Below are 18,413 nucleotides of genomic sequence, written 5' to 3'. Positions count from 1 at the left end.
TATCTATCTATCTATCTATCTATCTATCTATCTATTTCTATGAATACTGATCTGATAAATTCGGGTATTACTGCTTCCTAATACTGGGTGACGTCTCCATTACTTAGGATGCTGGAATGACAACTCAAAAGTTCTAATATTAAGAAGAAATGGACACTGTATTTCATCCTGCTCTCTGCCCAGCAAAGAGTCTCAGGGATTAATAAGAGGACCACAGAGCCCCATTCATACTTACATCCAGGAAGATGGTCATGCCTTTGGTCATGTGCAGGGATGAGCTGATCTCCTCTGAAGAGTCAGTCCTGGAAGGAGAAGACATCTCCTGCCCATCCATTGTGTAATGCAGAGATTCCCAGGTGCCTGGATACCAGGTGAACTCCTTCCCTATGAAGCTTAGGTCTCTGAGTCAGAGATGCTCCCAGCAACTACCAATCTGCCTTGTGCTGATCCTCCTTCAGTTTCCTACAATCCCTCACCAGTGCTCATCCTCCTGATCAGCCCCACTGTACAGCCCCCTACCCTTCTCTCCCCACTGCTACTACTGTATATACCTAATTACTGTAGATTACAGTTTAGATCACAATCCCTCTGTAATCACCACATACATGGATCGGGACTATCCATAATAGAGACTGCAACAGAAATTATTACAATTATCTTAATAGATAAAAACAAATCCATAGATGAGAGATCACTGATGTTAAAGGTTAGAATATACGCTGTGAGCGCCATCCAGTGGTCAAGAAATGGAACTGTGCAGCTACAGTAAGGATTGCTGCTAAAATATTGAATTTATGTCGCGACTCACGAGAATAATTAGTCTCCATGTTTGCGTCCTATGACCTTCTTCTCGGACTGCCTTTACCAACATGTATCATACATGAAATCACAGGCAAAATATTGTTATGAGTAGAACACATAACTTTATGTATCGTTGAATGCACTTAAAGAGGAACAGTGTTTTTTTTTTTGTTAGTTTTTCTTCTATATCTGCAGACATGAAAATAAAAAAAAACTTGGCAATATATCCTATTATAGAAATCCACTTATTTCTCCTCCTGAACTGATCACTTATTCTCATTTCACAAAGAGAAGTGAGTTTTCGTTGAATACAGACTTTTCCATTACTGAGATAGGAGATGACAGCTGGTGCTCATAAAGTTCTATGGAGAACTGTAACTGTCGTGTCAGGAGAACTTGCAGCAGAAGGTCCGTGTCTATCACAAGCTCCTCCGCCTCCATAGAACTTTGAAAGCACCAACTGTCATCCAACTCAGTCCTGGAGGAGAAGGTTCCTCTGATAAGATGTGTTACAAAGCTACTTATTCTCTGTTGAGAGTCAAGTTGAAATTATCACATATGTGATAAAGAATTGATTTTTCACATGTTGACTTCTATGAGGAATTTCTATGTCCTTGGAGGAATGTATGGACGTTTTGTGTTTCATTGAACACCATCGCGCTTGTCTCAGCCTCAATGATGCCTTGCTATGCAGCAAACCAGTCCAAGAAAGTTGTTGTTTAGCTCAGAGGTGGTCATTTTGGGTGCTTTTCGGGTACAGTTGCAAGCAGTAAAATGCTGATTTACACAAATTTCTATTGCCCAATGGACAAAAAATACACTGATTCCACATATTGAAAAGAAGCAAAAACTTCACTTTTATTAATAAATAGAAGACAGAATCCAATCTACAATGAATAGATTCTCAGTGGTACTAATACTAAGTATATAGCATGGTGCTATGGGTGATGTCATACCTCCCAACTTTTGAAGATGGGAAAGAGGGACAAAGTTTGCAGCGCGCAACGTGCGGCGTGGCAAATTTTAGGCCACGCCTCTGACCACACCCATTCACAACTAGTCACATTCATATCCACGTCCAAACCACACCCATTTAGCACTGCTGATCACAGTTTCATAAAGAATAATTATAAACAAAAAATATGGCCACACAGTGCTCCATACTGTATAATGGCCACACATGACACTTCGTACCATATAATGGCCACACATAGCTGCTCCTACACATGCGGCTGCACTCCGTACACTTTGCACACATGTCTCCGCTCCGTACACATGTGCTCCGCTCCATACACCTCATACACACATGGCTCCACTTCATACACCTCATACACACACGGCTCCGCTCTGTACACCTCGTACACATTCAGCTCCGCTCCATACACCTTGTACACATTTAGCTCCGCTCCATACACCTCATACACACACCCGTGGGGAAAATTAGCAGCCACATTGATTAGCCTAGCATCGTGACCCTCTCCCAGGGAGCTGCAGCTTCTCCTCCTCCGCAATTCACTGGAGTCGTCTGTGACATCGACTACTGGTGATCATCTGTCGCTCTGCAATCACACAGCACTGAGCAACCGAGGCAAACAGAGGAGGCTGTGAGTGTCCATCCCACCCTGCTCAGCCCCACTCATTCCACGCACGATTACTAGCCAGGCATTAGCTCCAGTCCACTGGTCTGCTGCTTACATTGCGGCACCCAGGCTGTGTTCGAAAGGTAAGCCCTGGTAAGGTGGTGACTGTGTTACGTACCTCAAAGAAGTGTCCCCTCTTTCTCCCTCTCTGAACTGTACCGCAAACGCACACTGGAAGACTCGGGAACATACGGAAGGGGAAGGGTCATGGCCTAACACAAGGGGGCGTGTGACGGCTGCTTCTCCTGTTGTCTGTGGGAAGTAGAGTGTCCCGTGCGGGACAGCGGGGAAAAACATCAAAACGGGACAGTCCCGCACAATGAGGGACGGTTGGGAGCTATGGTGATGTGTCAGCCCAGTACTAGTCCTAACAAAACCCATGATAAAATCAAAATCAGCAAATACCCTGCTGTAAATGAATAGTAATAGTGCATGTACATAATATAGGGGACTTAGTTGACACCATTTTGATCAAAAAAGTGTAAAAGCCAACCCACCGCGACAAGGTGTACCCCAATCAGGATGGTCCCTAACTCTTAGCTCACCTTGATAAAGTGGGGAAAATAAGTATTTGATACACTGCCGATTTTGAAAGTTTTCCCACCTACAAAGAATGGAGAGGTCTGTAATTTTTATCATGGTACACTTCAACTGTGAGAGACAGAATCTAAAAATAAAACCCAGAAAATCGCATTGTTTGATTTTTACACAATTAATTTTCATTTTATTGCATGAAATAAGTATTTGATACAATAGAAAATCAGAACTTAATATTTGGTACAGAAACCTTTGTTGGCAATTACAGAGGTTCTTCACCAAGTTTGCACACACTGCTGCAGGGTTTTTATCCCACTCCTCCAAACAGATCTTCTCCAGATCTTTCAGGTATTGGGGCTGTCACTGGGGAACATTGAGTTTCAGCTCTCTGCAAAGATTTTCTATTGGGTTCAGGTCTGCAGCCTGGCTAGGCCACTTCAGGACCTTGAAATGCTTCTTACGGAGCCACTCCTTAGTTTCCCTTGTGTGTTTCGGGTCATTTTAATGCTAGAAGACCCAGCCATGACCCATCTTCAATACTCTTACTGAGGGAAGGAGGTTGTTGGCCGAAATCTTGCTATACATGACCCCATCCATCCTTCCTTCAATGCAGTGCAGTTGTCTTGTTCCCTTTGCAGAAAATCACCTGTCATGTCGGACACTGTTCAGACCAGGTCGTCTGACAGACAGCGGTAATTCCACGTTTGACCACTGTTTGCTCATTGGCATCGGCTAGTTTTTGTCTGGCTGCTCCGGGGTTAATTTATCTGATCCTCGGATTGGAAGCTGGGCCATGCCCATTTCCTTTAAATGGTTCTCCTGATCTTTGGGCGTCGCCGATTATAGCTTCTGTCTTATCCTTAGTTATCTCGGTCCGGAGTGGAGAGCTGGTTGTTGGAGAATCGTTGCTGGTGGTGTATTTTCCTTTGTCTTATTTACTCCTTCCTATATTTGTATTTATGTTGCCCTGCACATTTATAGTGTATTCCTGATTGACTGCGGCGTGATGTATATTTTCCTTTATCCTTGTTTGTTATAACTGTGGGTATTGGTCTATTGTATTCACTGGGTGGTGGGCGGTGGTCTTCAGTCTAGGGCTGAATCAGGAGTCAGGGTGAGGGTGGAGGCCTGAACATGCACACCTTCAGTGTAAACTTCAGGTAGAGGGTCAGACAGGGTTTCCCTAGTCTGAGGGAAATTGCAGGGGCCCGGGTTATTAGCTCTCGCCCTTCTTGTCTCCCCGTGACATTACCCCAGAGTATGATTATTCCCCCACCATGCTTCATGGTTGGGACGGTGTTCTTGGTGTTGTACTCATCCTTCTTCTTCTTCCAAACACAGCAAATGGAGATGATGAAAAAAAGTTCTATTTTGGTCTCATCTTACTATATGACCTTCTTCCATGCCTCCTCTGGATCATCCAGATGGTTACTGGTGAATTTCAAACAGACCTGGACATGTGTTGGATTGAGCAGGGGGACCTTGCGTGCCTTGCAGGATTTTAATCCATGATGGCATAGTGTGTTACTAAAGGTAATGTTTGAGACTGTGGTCCCACCTCTCTTCATGTCATTGACCAGGTCCTCCCGTGTAGTTCTGGGCTACTTCCTGACCTTTTCAGAATCATCCTTACCCCACAACACGAGATCTTGCATGAAGCCCCAGACTGAGGAAGATTGAAAGTCATTGTGTGTTTCTAAAAATTATGCAATCAGTTGTTACCTTCTCACCAAGCTGCTTGCCTATTATCCTGTAGCCCAGCCCAACCATTTGCTGGTCTACAATTTTGCTCCTTGTGTCCTTAGACCGCTCTTTGGTCTTGGCCATGGTGGAGAGGTTGGAGTGTGATTGACTATGTGGACAGGTGTCTTAAATACAGGTAACAAGATCAAGCAGGTGCAATTATACAGGTAAAGAGTGTAGAGTAGGAGGGCTTCTTAAAGAAAATCTAACAGGTCTGTGAGAACCAGAATTCTTCCTGGTTGGTAGGTGATCAAATACTTATTTCATGCAATAAAATGCAATTTCATTATTTAAAAATCATAATATGTGATTTTCTGTTTATTATTTTTAGATTTTGTCCCTAACAGGTGAAGTGTACCTACGATAAAAATTACAAACCTCTCTATTCTTTGTATGTGGGAAAGCTTGCAAAATCCGCCATGCTTCAGATCCGTATTTTCCCCACTGTATGTGTCAGCAGTCCTCAAAATAGACAGGGGCAGAGCAGGACCTAGACCTGAATATCTAGGCACTTGCCCATAGAAAACTATATAGACAAGAAAAAAAAATTAAGCTTGACTTAAGTTGGTACACATGCAGCACATAAACACATGTCCACAATGGCCATAAAACATATAAAACCTACAAGAAAAAAAATGAGCAAAAACTCTGCTTGAAATATGTAAAAAGCAAAAAGTGCATCTAAATAACAGAGTTTTTAGTAATACTGTTTTTGATCAAAAATAGCATAAAAGCCATCCAACCACGTCAAGGTAACTCTGATCGGGACAGTCCTATGCTGTCTAATATTAAAACATTACCGTGTGTCATGTTGACCTCAGTGTGAATAAGGGCAGACAAAAGAACTGGGCCCAACCAGTGAACACCAGTCTGTGGGAAGCTTTATATCCAATCTCTAGCTCAGAAAAGGGAGGCCACACCCCGGCTTGCACAGAAAGCAATAATAGAAAGAAAAAGAAAACACAAAAATTGAGCTTGACTTAAGTTGATACACATGCAGCATTTAAACGCATGTTCACATTGGCCATAAAACATATACAACCTACAAGAGAAAAAATGAGCAAAAACCTTGCTGTAACTAAGTAAAAAGCAAAAAGCGCATCTAAATAACACAGAGTTTTTAGTAATACTGTTTTTGATTTAAAAAAAAAATAGCATAAAAGCCATCCCACCACGACAAGGTAACTCTGATCGGGACGGTCCTACGCTGTCCAATATTAAAACCTTACCATGTGTCAATGTTAACCTCAGTGTGAATAAGGGCAGACAACAGGACAAGACAAGAAGCTGCGCCCAAAAAGGGGGAGCCATAGAAAGTACAAAAAACTAAACCAAAATGAAGGAAATGAGCCAGAACACAAGTTCGTATAAGTGCAATTAATAGGTGCCCATTCACACTGTGGTCATTTATCAGACAAAACCGAGGATAACAACTAAATGAGCCCATATCCTTGTATGATGATACCCTAGTCTAGTACTTGTAATGCAGGGATCAGCAGTGTAAGGATCTGAGGTGTCTAAGAGCCAGCAGGGCTGGGGCAATCTTCCTGAAACCCAAGCAACATGGAAAATTCAGAACTATAAAAGGCTTGTGGCACCTCAATAAATATTTGTAAGGAAGCCTTCAGGGTAGAAATGATCCGTTCTGTGGTGTCTTTGCTAAATTGTCACAACCTCATGTAGACACTTTAGCAAACACACCACAGCAAAGACATCCACCCCATTATGATCCACAGCGCCCGTTATATTCGTCAAGCTGGTCCTTCCAAGGATAGTCCATCCTCATCTGGAGTACGGTAGATTGTCATCTTTCGATTTCTTGACACTATAGAGCGTGATTCCTGCCTTATGGTTCAGTTCAGGCATATTCATTTCTCCTCTCCGACTATTTTAAAATTTCTCTTTTCTTTAGACACAATTGCAGTGTGAAGGCAGGTAATAGTGTAAAATAATAAACCACAAATACTCACCTGTCCTTACTCCTGTCGCTCCATTAGGACTAGAAGTGATGATATCTGATTCTTTGGGGCTTGTGACTGGCTGTAGCCTTCATGTGACTGAAGTGGTGCATCATCCGTGCACATGTGGTTGTCATCTACTCTTATGAAGAATTCATTCTAGGATTCAGAAAAGCAACAAAATAGTATAAACCTCAATCATCAGAAACATTTTCATGTAGAACAGAGACCCGAGCTCAGCATTGTATGGAGAGCGACTGGCGGGTCCTGTATATAGTAACTGATGGTGACATACCTGTATGTAAGTGACGGATCGCTTCAGAGAGTCCCCCTGGCAGCAGGCAGCCGAACGTAAGGTTTTCTGGAAGAAGAGGATATTAGTATTATATAATCAGCCTCCTTGTACGTCACATCGGTGTCTATAGGAGCATTCAGGACAGGAGATGGGAGAATTATAGAGATTGGCATTTATTATAATACTTACATATATAATGAGGAGGGTCCCGCATGTCGGCTGTCACTGGGGCCGCACATTCACATCTTTATATGTCTGTAAAATACAGAAAGACTTCAATATATACACATCAAATACCAAATATCTGCCAAGTGACTCTGTGATCTCTGTGTGTGAGCGGAGGAGTAAACCATGTCCTGCACTGACCTCGGACTCTCCTACTGAAGGTCTTGGTTTGGTCCAGTTGGTGATGAGGTGGAGGGTTCTCCTTATCCTTTGAAAGTCCATTTATAAAGATCCATAATAACATTATGTTTACATTGCAGGGTAGCGAGCTCCAGCCTGCCTATATATTTCTGTGTAAAAGTAAAGACTCAGAGATTATTATATATATGACATTCAGCTCTCTATAACAATTACATTATTACATATGTCCTACACAGACTCTTCTTTTTCTCCATTGTGATCATACAGCAGAGAAACCCTAAACTGACACTAATAATTCCTTTATAAGAACGTCTGGAGTAGTGATGAGCGAGTGGACTCGTTGCTCGGGTGATCTCCAAGTATTTGTTAGTGTTCAGAGATTTAGTTTTCATCGCCGCAGCTGAATGATTTACAGCTATTAGCCAGGCTGAGTACATGTGGGGGTTGCCTGGATGTTAGGGAATCCCCACATGTAATCAAGCTGTGTAGCAGCTGTAAATAATACAACTGCGGCAATGAAAACTAAATCTCCGAGCCATTACAAATACTCGGCGACCACCCGAGCGTGCTCAGGAAAACCCGAGCAACGAGTACACTCACTCATCACTAGTCAGGAACCATTTTCTTGCTGCCATCGTCCTAATTAGAAGACCATAAGGATATGTGAAATGAAAAAATGTGTAAATCACAAGACGGATAAATAGATACCTCAGGGTTTATGGTGAACCAGTGATCAATGGATTCAGAATCGGCCTCCAGATCAGATCTGGTATCTCAGGCCCCTAAAACTATTAATGAGAGAACTGGGACAAAAGAAAGAAATATTAGTAAGAAGAATAAAAGAGCAGAATAATTGGAAAGGTACTCACGCCACCGATGATAAGACAGGATAAAATGATGAAAATGTTGTAGTTGCCTGAAAAGATAATAGAGAAGAAATTAATTCAGATCCTTCCATATATTACGTAGAAGAAAGTGCTGTGCACACGGCGTCCATAGTGCTAACATTAAAGAGGACCTATCCGCTCTCCTAATAGTTCTGGTTTAGTAAATAGATGCGTTCCCTATAACATAACAATGCTGGAGCCTCTTTGTGTATAATAATGCCCTAGCGTCCTCTACCTATATTGTACCGTCCTTACTCAGGGTAACATAGTATTTTGTCACATCTGATACAAGCAAAATAATTACCACACTATAAAGGAGTTGTCCAGGCTTGAGGGTAGTCTGCAGTTACTCTATGTGACTGCAGACTTGTGAATCCTGAAATAAATCACTGTGCGTTCTGTCAGGATTGGCGAGTGCCGGCGCCAAGAGCAGGTGGGAATGAGACCAAAAGCTTGTGTTTTTTGCACAAATGATCATGAGAGGACTAGACATGCATTACCTCGCTCAAAGCTTGAGGTTAAAGTCTGCACTGCAGTTACTCTATGTGACTGCAGACTTGTGGAATCCTGAAAGCGCTTATTGTGTTCACTGTCAGGATTCTTGGGTGCAGGTGTCAAGAGCAGGCGGCCATGTGATTTGGATACATGTGGTCACGTGCCGACTAGACGTCCGCCAATTTTCTCAATAAAAGTGAATTGAGCAAGGCCGAATGCGCCTAATAGGAATGTGGCTGGAAGTATGCAGATCACATACTTTCAATCACTTAAACACCCGCTTCTGGTGCTGGCACCAGAGAATACTGACAGCTCGCACACTGTGTGGATTTGTGGGTTGCCAGAGGGCGGTAGTTGTGTGTGAGCTGCTGTTGCATGTCACCCTGGTACTCTATAGGAAATTTGTGTCCTAGATCCCATGTGCTGTGGTGTGTGGGGTGTGTTGCACTCCCTGGGTACTCAGCTCAGTCTCTCTTTACGTCCAATGTCCTTTACTTCTCCAACCCATGACTTCACATCAATTTTCCTAGATAAGGAAGGGGTTAAGGGGCCTTTCCATAACACCTGGATCAAGCGTTGATCTCCAGATGTTACAGGAGTATAAACACCCAGGGAGCTCTAGTAATGTCTCACACTGCCCAGAACAAGGTGTTATTGTAAGAGGGTGGTGCTGTTATGGATAATAAGAAACACGCTGTCACTTTAAGAGGCTGCATCTCCTTGTCTGATGTGATGGTATGTTCTGCTGTTCTCCCCGACTCTTGTTGTTGCTATGGACTGGTCGGGGCTGTGTGGAGGAGGTGGAGCTGAGCAACGAGGAAGAAGAAGTTTCGAGAGGGAACTGAGTGAACTGTGAGCTGTTCTGTCTGCAAGGAAGAGTCGTTGGTTGCAAGAAAGATTACACAGCTTGAGACAAACTGCGATTATTAAATAGACTTTCCCGGTTGCAGCGAAGGGTGGCTGCTCTGTGCTGGTTTGTGGAGCCACGAAGATACGGAGAAGGGGACTTACGGTTTCCAGGAGCAAAGAGAAGGCCACGCTTTACAGAGCCGACAGGAATCCGTGCGCACCACCGTTCTGGACTTTGGGGGGCCCCCTGGGACTGGACCTGTGTCCCCAACATCACCGTGAGTCTGTTCCTGTCTGGTGCACCAGTTAGGGCCTAGTACAGGTTTCAGTAGTTAGGGCACGGTAGCCGTGTGGCCTGTGTAGTAAAGGCCAGGGAGATTATATGCAGAGTAGCAACGATATATGTGTTTATTGTGTAAAGTTGCTTGTGAGATAGATTTTGAGTTTTGCAATTGCTTAAGCACTGTGCTATTTTACAGACAAATTGACTCATGTGCATTACCTTTTGTTATTGTAAACCCCTGTTTGCACCTTCCTTGTCCTTTCCATTTTCTGTCTCCCAATAAATCTATCCCTTGTGGTTTGCACCTCATCTTGTGTACAGTAGTCTTCCTGCACCGTGGTGGTCCCCCGGCCATCGCTTCAAGTGGCGCTGCGAGCAGGGTACTGTCATTAAGATGGAGGCAGCAGACAACAATGGCGGGAATGTTAACATTATTGGGGATGCTGTGGGCATTGGTGGAACCCCTGCAAGGACACTCCCTATGGGCACCATATTTAGTGTGCTCCCAAAGTTTGACGGCAAGGATATGCCACTGTCCGACTGGGTGTCCTGGCTGCAATGCACCCTGAAGATTTATAACATAAGCCCAGACCTTGAAGTGGAAATTGCTTTAACTGCCCTAGAGGGGGAAGCCCGCAGAAACGTCTGCCTACAACCAGAACTCACCCGCAGTACCCTGAAGGAGCTAGTGAAGTTCCTGGAAGAGATCTACGGCGAGACGGCTAGCGCGGGACATCTTGGCGCCAAATTTTTCTCTAGGCTGCAGCGGGAAGAAGAAGGAATCTCTCAGTATGCGACAGCACTGCAAGAAGTGTTCGAAGAGGTGCAGAGAAAGGAGGCGGATGGATTTGGCAGCATGGGCTCTAAAGACCGGATACTCCGGGAGCAATTCATTTTGGGACTACACAGTACATCCTTGAGGCAAGCACTGTCAGAACGGGTCCGGGCAGATCCAGCCCTTACGTTTCTTCAAGTCCTGGCGGAAACAGTGGCCCGAAGTAAAGAAGAAAGCTATGCGTCTGGAGTGATGCGTGTCCAGGGCACCAATTCCAGAGGGGACTCAAACCATCAAGAAGTGCTGGTTCAGGTAGTACAAGACTTGCAGCGGTCCCTTGTTAACGTGCAAGAGAAACTGACCCAGATGGAGCGGAGAGTGGGGGAACTACAAGAGACTGACCCACCATACTCATGCAACCATCCTTCGGCCCGATCGACAAGGGATCAGTGGGAACAAGCCCCCTCCCGTCAGGCACCGGCGGCACGAGGACAGACTCGAAGTACTCCTCGGCGAGGAGGAGGCATTCAATGCTGGGAGTGTGGAGGACGGGGGCACCTTGCCAGAGATTGTCAGAACTATACTCAAGGCCAGTGGAAGCCGCCGTTAAACTACCAACCCCCGCGGTAGTGCGGCACTCTGTGGGGGAGGCGAGAAGAGAGGCCGCTCCATATCATAACGAACACTTGATTACTGGGAGCCCCATCCTACGTGCTGAATTTGAAGGAGTTCTGGTGGATTGCCTGGTAGATACCGGGTCACAAGTGACAACGATGTCAGAAGCGTACTTCAAGCAGCATTTCCAGAACCTGGCTAAGCCAGAGAAAGAGACATTGATTTGCTTGTTTGCTGCCAACGAACAACCGATTCCGGTCACAGGGGTCGTGTGGATGAATATTCGAATTTGTGGACAAGCAGTTGGAAGAAAAGGGATCCTACTAGTCCCTGAACCTGTCAAGAAAGATGTGCCTGTAGTACTGGGAATGAATATCCTACGTGAACTCGATCAGATTATGTTTACCAAACGGGGACCTGGATATTGGAAGAAGGCTACCCCACATAAACCTACTCAAGAAGCCCTTCAACGACTGATCCGCGTCTGTGGGACGCAGAAGAGTGTGCCATCTTATCAGACGGTGGGGGTCATCCGGGCTCCTGGGAAAGAACCTGTAATCCTACCTCCCGAGCGAGAAACTATAGTGTACCTTCCAGTGGGGACTCACCGCAACCTTGATGGGTTGGAAGTGGTTGTTCAGCCTGTGGTAGGCGGAGGAGTGGATCAAGAAGTCATGATAGCTCGTACGATAGCTGTGGTCCAGCGAGGATATGTCCCCATCAGAGCTTTGAATGTGAGCCCCAGGGAGGTCGCCTTGCCACAAGGGACAGATCTGGCCCTGGTGTACCTACATAAGGGTGAAGTGGTGAGCCAGAAGGAGATGTCTTTATCACCGAAAGAAGGCGTGCGGTGGACCCTAGCAGTTGCTGCGGGAGACGAAGAGACACCATCCCCGGAGTGGAGTGGACGGGTCATCCTTGAGCAAATGGAAGTGGATGAGAAGGCTATGGGCCCTGAGCGTGCGCAAGCAATAGAAACTATGCTGTGGAAAAATCAGGCCGTATTCGCCCGTCACGCCGAAGATTTCGGCTGTACTGAAGCCATCACGCATGAGATCCCGACTGGGGAAGCTCGTCCAATTCGAGAACGATATCGGCAGATTCCGCCCAAAATGTACCAAGAGGTGAAAACATTACTGAGGCAGATGCTGGATTCAGGAGTGGTACAGAGTAGTCAGAGTGTAGCGCCCCCACCGCCGCAGGGCCGAGGGGTACCCGGTACCGGGTCTCTGAGTCTCTGCTCTGGGGTTGTCACGGTGGCTAGGCCCGATCCGTGACCCTGCCGAGGGGCGCACAGTGATAGGTATGGTGAATGATGGTGACGATGGTGCTGTGGTAGTGCGGTGCAGTAAATAACGAGGACACCAGGTTGCAGTCTCTTTACCTCTTTACTGAAGATCTCTGGGTCCTCAGTCCAGAACACGGTTCACCAGGCTGCGCAAGTCCGGCCGGTCCAATGGCACCTCCAGAGTTCTCTTCACAGGTGGAAATCGGTGCCTTCCTTCTAGCGCTATGTGTTGTGGTCCTTCCCTGCTGTGCTTACAGAAAGTCCCCACAACTGTTGTGTCTGTTTCTTAAGTTCCCTCACAACTCGATTAGATGATGTTCTGCTAATCCTCCGTCCCTCCCTGATGTTCTGGTTGGAACGGCACCCGTTTGACGGGTAGGCTCGGAGCTCTTCCGGGACCCTAGAGTCGCCCCTCTCCACAAGTTGCCCCCCAAGACTGCATAGGTGATTTAAGTTAGACAGCCCGCCTTAAACTGACTGTCCTGCCGCTGTTTGGAGTATTGCTTGAAGCTGAATGTTATGATACTCCCTCGGCGTTCCGGCCACCGGTAGTGCGCCTCAGTAGGATGTTGCTTCGGTCTTACAGCACGACTCCTACTGGTATTTCTCCTTTTGCTTGATCTCGTTTCTCACTCAGCACAATCTATCTCGCTTCTAATCCTTCCTTGGGCACCGCCGCTATCCTGAGCAGGCACGGTCCCGTTACGTTCGTTCAAGTTGCCAAGCCTCTGTCAGGATCCCACCCCTGACAGAGACCCTACTGTATCTTCCCCCACAACACCCTCTGCCACAAGGTGTTGCCTGGTTCCAACCCAGTCAGCTTTCTCCTCTAACTTCCTACCTGACCCCCAGTTTACCCACTATGGTGGGGAGTGGCCTAGTGAATAGAACCCTTAGCTCCCCCCGGAGGCCCGACTGTGAAATGTATTGGTGTCTGTGATACCTGATCAGATGAACTCCTTCAGTGCCATCAGACGTACCGTAGCTCCCCGTAGTGGCGGAGCCACAGTACTGCAACGACCAGGACTCTGGGGCGCTGCACTCCCCCCTGGTTAAACACAGTACTCCGGGACTGAGAAGAAAACAACAATACAAGTTAGCAAAAAGACATACAGTTTTGTTGAGTGCAATAACAATAAGTATATTTAAACAGAGCTTCCCTTTATGGGAGGTGAGGACACTTGAACGTTACAAACATGGTTAAATATCATAGCAACATGCTATAAATAACTTTTTCTTACCCAACCGGGTATTCTACTAGTACAAAATGGTTGAACAATAATTTAACATTGCCTTTAAGGACATACACTCAGAATCCACTAAAGACCTTCTTATAATCACATTATAAGGCAATTTAACTGTTTCATTCTCCTTCTTTAAATCTGCAGGACCGCCTGTCCTAACGGCACCAGACCTACTGCCTCTCCTTTCTATGCAGGACCGCCCCGTTCAGCCCGGGCCTACTGCCTTTTCAACTACTATACACAGTATAGAACATAACATTACTTTCAGTTTAAGAGCACTGAGCCATCCCTATATGGCTCCTATGAGGACTCAGGGTTCACCTTCTATCCCCATTATCTATCAACATTATCAAAAACAGTTTCTATCGAACATTAAACCTTCTCATTATCTTTCTCACTAACATGCATGCTGGACACCACGTCTACCCCTACGGGCCCACTGCATCCTTCTTCTAGCTTTCACTTTCTTTCTGGAAACATCATCAGCATTTCTTTACAATTAACTAGTTGGGTACGTATAACTTTCTCACATAAACATTATCATCACGTTCTCTTTATCAAAACATCATTGCTATCTCTCAGTCTTAAAGCAATGCCAATCTTTTAAGTGCAACAAGTGAACATCCCCTTTAAGAGGGGACCAAGTCTCTATGAGGTAGCATATCTTCTCAAGCTACCAGTCCATACTCAGCAAAGGTTCCAGTGTGGTATCTTCACAAAGAGTCCTTCTTTAAGTAAAACCAGTAGGGAGCACCTTTAATAAGGTGCAAACTATGTACAAAAAGTTTGTATCATGCACTGTTCATGATTGCGGCAGTTCTGGAAACTTTGTGCAAAACTTTAGAAAAAATCAAACAAAACAATAGGGATCCCGGGTCAAAAAAAGGATTCCCTTAAGAGTTAACCCTGGACGGGTTTAGCAACAAAACATAAGAGAACAGTAACTATTTACATATTAATAAAGCAATTATGCTTACTCATTTTTCGGGGAAGAAGGTGGTCTCCTTCCGGGCCTCACCAGACCAACGGGTCGTGCTGCCGATCCAGGGAGTGGTTCTGGTCCCAGCAACGACAGGATCCCTCGCCGTGATGCTCTTTTTCCGGATGATCCGGCATGCCCCCCAAGGTACATGGTAGGTCCGGGTTCCCCGCTGCTCCGCAGGGTCAGGTTCCGTTGCCTTTTCGGCGGGAGGTTCGTCTTCGGAGGTTGCTGCGGCAGCCTGGAGCGCGACGTACCGCTGGACGCCCCGCGCCATCCAGCCAGCGTCGCCTGTTGCTCTCCTCCACCTGGTGTAGGTTACGACATCACCTGGCTCCAGGTCGCGAGCGAACCCTCCTCTGCAGGGCTCTACCTCCTCTCGGTCCACGTGGACTTGTAGCGGCTCCCCGATCTCCTGTATAACCCCTCTTCCATATCGGGGGTTGAAGGAGACCACTACACCCCAGTGGGACGATGGGATCTCTGCGACGCTGGTCAGATCAACCTGGGTCGCCGGTTGTGGTCGATCTCGCCATGCAGCCATCAAACGCCGCAGGTGTTCGGCCTCGGGCATGATCTTCAGGCCCTGCATCTGCGGCACACTTTCAGCCGTGGCCGGGTTGAGAGGAGCAGGGGACACCAGAGACAAACGGACCTCCGTGGGCTGGCCCAGCCGAGCGAGCACGCGGGCATCAGCCTCCAGGCGGCGTGCTATCCTGCGGGCCTCGGCTGCAGCTACACACTCCTCAGACAGTGGCAAGGGGGGTCGGCCCATTGGGGGCTCCGTGAGGGCCAGTCCCCGCAACGTTGGCGCATCTGGGGCTGTGTCGAGTGGCGCAGCCTCAGGCTGGATCGGGTCAGTCCCACGCGGTGTTCCAGATGTCGCCATCTTTTCTTCTTCTCCAGTGTCCTCTTCCCGCGGTCTCTTTCGTGGGTGGCCCCGTCTCCATGGCCTCCACTCTCCAAACAGGATCAGGAGGTGGGCTGTTGTGAAATTGGATTCTGGGCTCCCCCGGTGGCCACTGGTGGAATTGAACTTGTGTGCATCATCCTCTCTGTTCACCTGTTCCCATCAGGATGTGGGAGTCTCTATATAACCTTGCTCCTCTGTCAGTTTCATGCCGGTCAACAATGTAATCAGAAGCCTTTCTTTGCATGTTCCTGCTACTAGACAACTCCCAGCTAAGTTGGACTTTCGTCCTTGTTTGTTTTTGCATTTTGTTCCAGTTCACAGCTGCTGTTTCGTTACTGTGTCTGGAAAGCTCTTGTGATCTGAAATTGCCACTCTGGTGTTATGAGTTAATACTAGAGTCTTAAAGTAATTTCTGGATGGTGTTTTGATAGGGTTTTCAGCTGACCATGAAAGTGCCCTTTCTGTCTTCCTGCTATCTAGTAAGCGGACCTCGATTTTGCTAAACCTATTTTCATACTACGTTTGTCATTTCATCTAAAATCACCGCCAATATATGTGGGGGCCTCTGTCTGCCTTTTGGGGAAATTTCTCTAGAGGTGAGCCAGGACTGTATTTTCCTCTGCTAGGATTAGTTAGTCCTCCGGCTGGCGCTGGGCGTCTAGGGATAAAACGTAGGCACGCTACCCGGCCACTGTTAATTGTGCGGCAGGTTTAGTTCATGGTCAGTTTAGATTCCATCTTCCAAGAGCTAGTTCTTATATATGCTGGGCTATGTTCTCTCGCCATTGAGAATCATGACAGTTTGACCGGCCAAAAAGGGTTAAATTATTGGCTGAGAAAGGAGGGAAAAAAGAAGTCTGCTGAAATTTTTTTTTTTTTCTCTAGTTCTGAGTGTGCTCATAATTGAATCACTTGCTAGTCTGCCTATACTGCAGCCTTCCTCTCTTTCTCTCCTTCTAATCCTTGAATGGCTCTGTGTTCACCTGTTTGAAATGGATCTTCAGAGTGTAGCTACAGGTTTGAATAATCTCGCCACGAAGGTACAAAATTTGCAAGATTTTGTTGTTCATGCACCTATGTCTGAACCTAGAATTCCTTTGCCTGAATTTTTTTCAGGGAATAGATCTTGCTTTCAAAATTTTAAAAAATAATTGCAAATTGTTTTTGTCCCTGAAGTCTCGCTCTGCCGGAGATCCTGCACAGCAGGTCAGGATTGTAATTTCCTTGCTCCGGGGCGACCCTCAAGATTGGGCTTTTGCATTGACACCAGGGGATCCTGCGTTGCTCAATGTGGATGCGTTTTTTCTGGCCTTGGGGTTGCTTTATGAGGAACCTCATTTAGAGCTTCAGGCGGAAAAAGCTTTGATGTCCCTATCTCAGGGGCAAGATGAAGCTGAAATATACTGCCAAAAATTCCGTAAATGGTCTGTGCTTACTCAGTGGAATGAGTGCGCCCTGGCGGCGATTTTCAGAGAAGGTCTCTCTGATGCCATTAAGGATGTTATGGTGGGGTTCCCTGTGCCTGCGGGTCTGAATGAGTCCATGACAATGGCTATTCAGATCGATAGGCGTCTGCGGGAGCGCAAACCTGTGCACCATTTGGCGGTGTCTACTGAGAAGACGCCAGAAAATATGCAATGTGATAGAATTCTGTCCAGAAGCGAGCGGCAGAATTTTAGACGAAAAAATGGGTTGTGCTTCTATTGTGGTGATTCAACTCATGTTATATCAGCATGCTCTAAGCGTACTAAGAAGCTTGACAAGTCTGTTTCAATTAGCACTTTACAGTCTAAGTTTATTCTATCTGTGACCCTGATTTGTTCTTTATCATCTATTACCGCGGACGCCTATGTCGACTCTGGCGCCGCTTTGAGTCTTATGGATTGGTCCTTTGCCAAACGCTGTGGGTATGATTTGGAGCCTTTGGAAGCTCCTATACCTCTGAAGGGGATTGACTCCACCCCATTGGCTAGTAATAAACCACAATACTGGACACAAGTAACTATGCGTATTAATCCGGATCACCAGGAGATTATTCGCTTTCTGGTGCTGTATAATCTACATGATGTTTTGGTGCTAGGATTGCCATGGCTGCAATCTCATAACCCAGTCCTCGACTGGAAAGCTATGTCTGTGTTAAGCTGGGGATGTAAAGGGACTCATGGGGACGTACCTTTGGTTTCCATTTCATCATCTATTCCCTCTGAGATTCCTGAATTCTTGTCTGACTATCGTGACGTTTTTGAAGAACCCAAGCTTGGTTCACTACCTCCGCACCGGGAGTGCGATTGTGCCATAGATTTGATCCCGGGTAGTAAATACCCTAAGGGTCGTTTATTTAATCTGTCTGTGCCTGAACACGCTGCTATGCGAGAATATATAAAGGAGTCCTTGGAAAAGGGACATATTCGTCCTTCGTCATCTCCCTTAGGAGCCGTTTTTTTCTTTGTGTCTAAGAAAGATGGCTCTTTGAGGCCGTGTATTGATTATCGGCTTTTGAATAAAATCACGGTTAAATATCAATATCCGTTACCACTGCTGACTGATTTGTTTGCTCGTATAAAGGGGGCCAAGTGGTTCTCTAAGATTGATCTCCGTGGGGCGTATAATTTGGTGCGAATCAAGCAGGGGGATGAGTGGAAAACCGCATTTAATACGCCCGAGGGCCACTTTGAGTATTTGGTGATGCCTTTTGGGCTTTCAAATGCCCCTTCAGTCTTCCAGTCCTTTATGCATGACATTTTC

At 46.2% G+C, this 18,413-nt stretch overlaps 1 protein-coding gene and 1 long non-coding RNA gene across 3 annotated transcripts in view; both read right to left on the bottom strand.

Annotated features, from left to right (window-relative positions):
- NECAB1 (N-terminal EF-hand calcium binding protein 1) overlaps positions 1-613 on the bottom strand; it is a 209,188-nt gene extending 208,575 nt beyond the window's left edge. Inside the window, exon 1 of the mRNA XM_077270809.1 lies at positions 236-613. Coding sequence (XP_077126924.1) covers positions 236-334 — 99 coding nt within the window. The 5' untranslated portion in view covers positions 335-613. The remainder of the gene's footprint in view (positions 1-235) is intronic.
- A 4,698-nt stretch (positions 614-5,311) lies between these two features.
- LOC143781414 (uncharacterized) overlaps positions 5,312-18,413 on the bottom strand; it is a 29,710-nt gene continuing 16,608 nt past the window's right edge. For both annotated transcript variants that reach the window (XR_013216701.1, XR_013216702.1), the window contains 5 exons: positions 8,049-8,256; positions 7,341-7,489; positions 7,164-7,229; positions 6,975-7,040; positions 5,312-6,838 (listed from right to left, as the gene is read on the bottom strand). This is a non-coding gene — a long non-coding RNA (uncharacterized LOC143781414). The remainder of the gene's footprint in view (positions 6,839-6,974; positions 7,041-7,163; positions 7,230-7,340; positions 7,490-8,048; positions 8,257-18,413) is intronic.

Source organism: Ranitomeya variabilis, chromosome 6, assembly GCF_051348905.1.
Source record: "Ranitomeya variabilis isolate aRanVar5 chromosome 6, aRanVar5.hap1, whole genome shotgun sequence".
In the NCBI taxonomy this organism is placed as follows: Eukaryota; Metazoa; Chordata; class Amphibia; order Anura; family Dendrobatidae; genus Ranitomeya; species Ranitomeya variabilis.
Note: the sequence above shows the minus strand (reverse complement) of the source record. Positions and strands in the feature narration are given on the sequence as shown.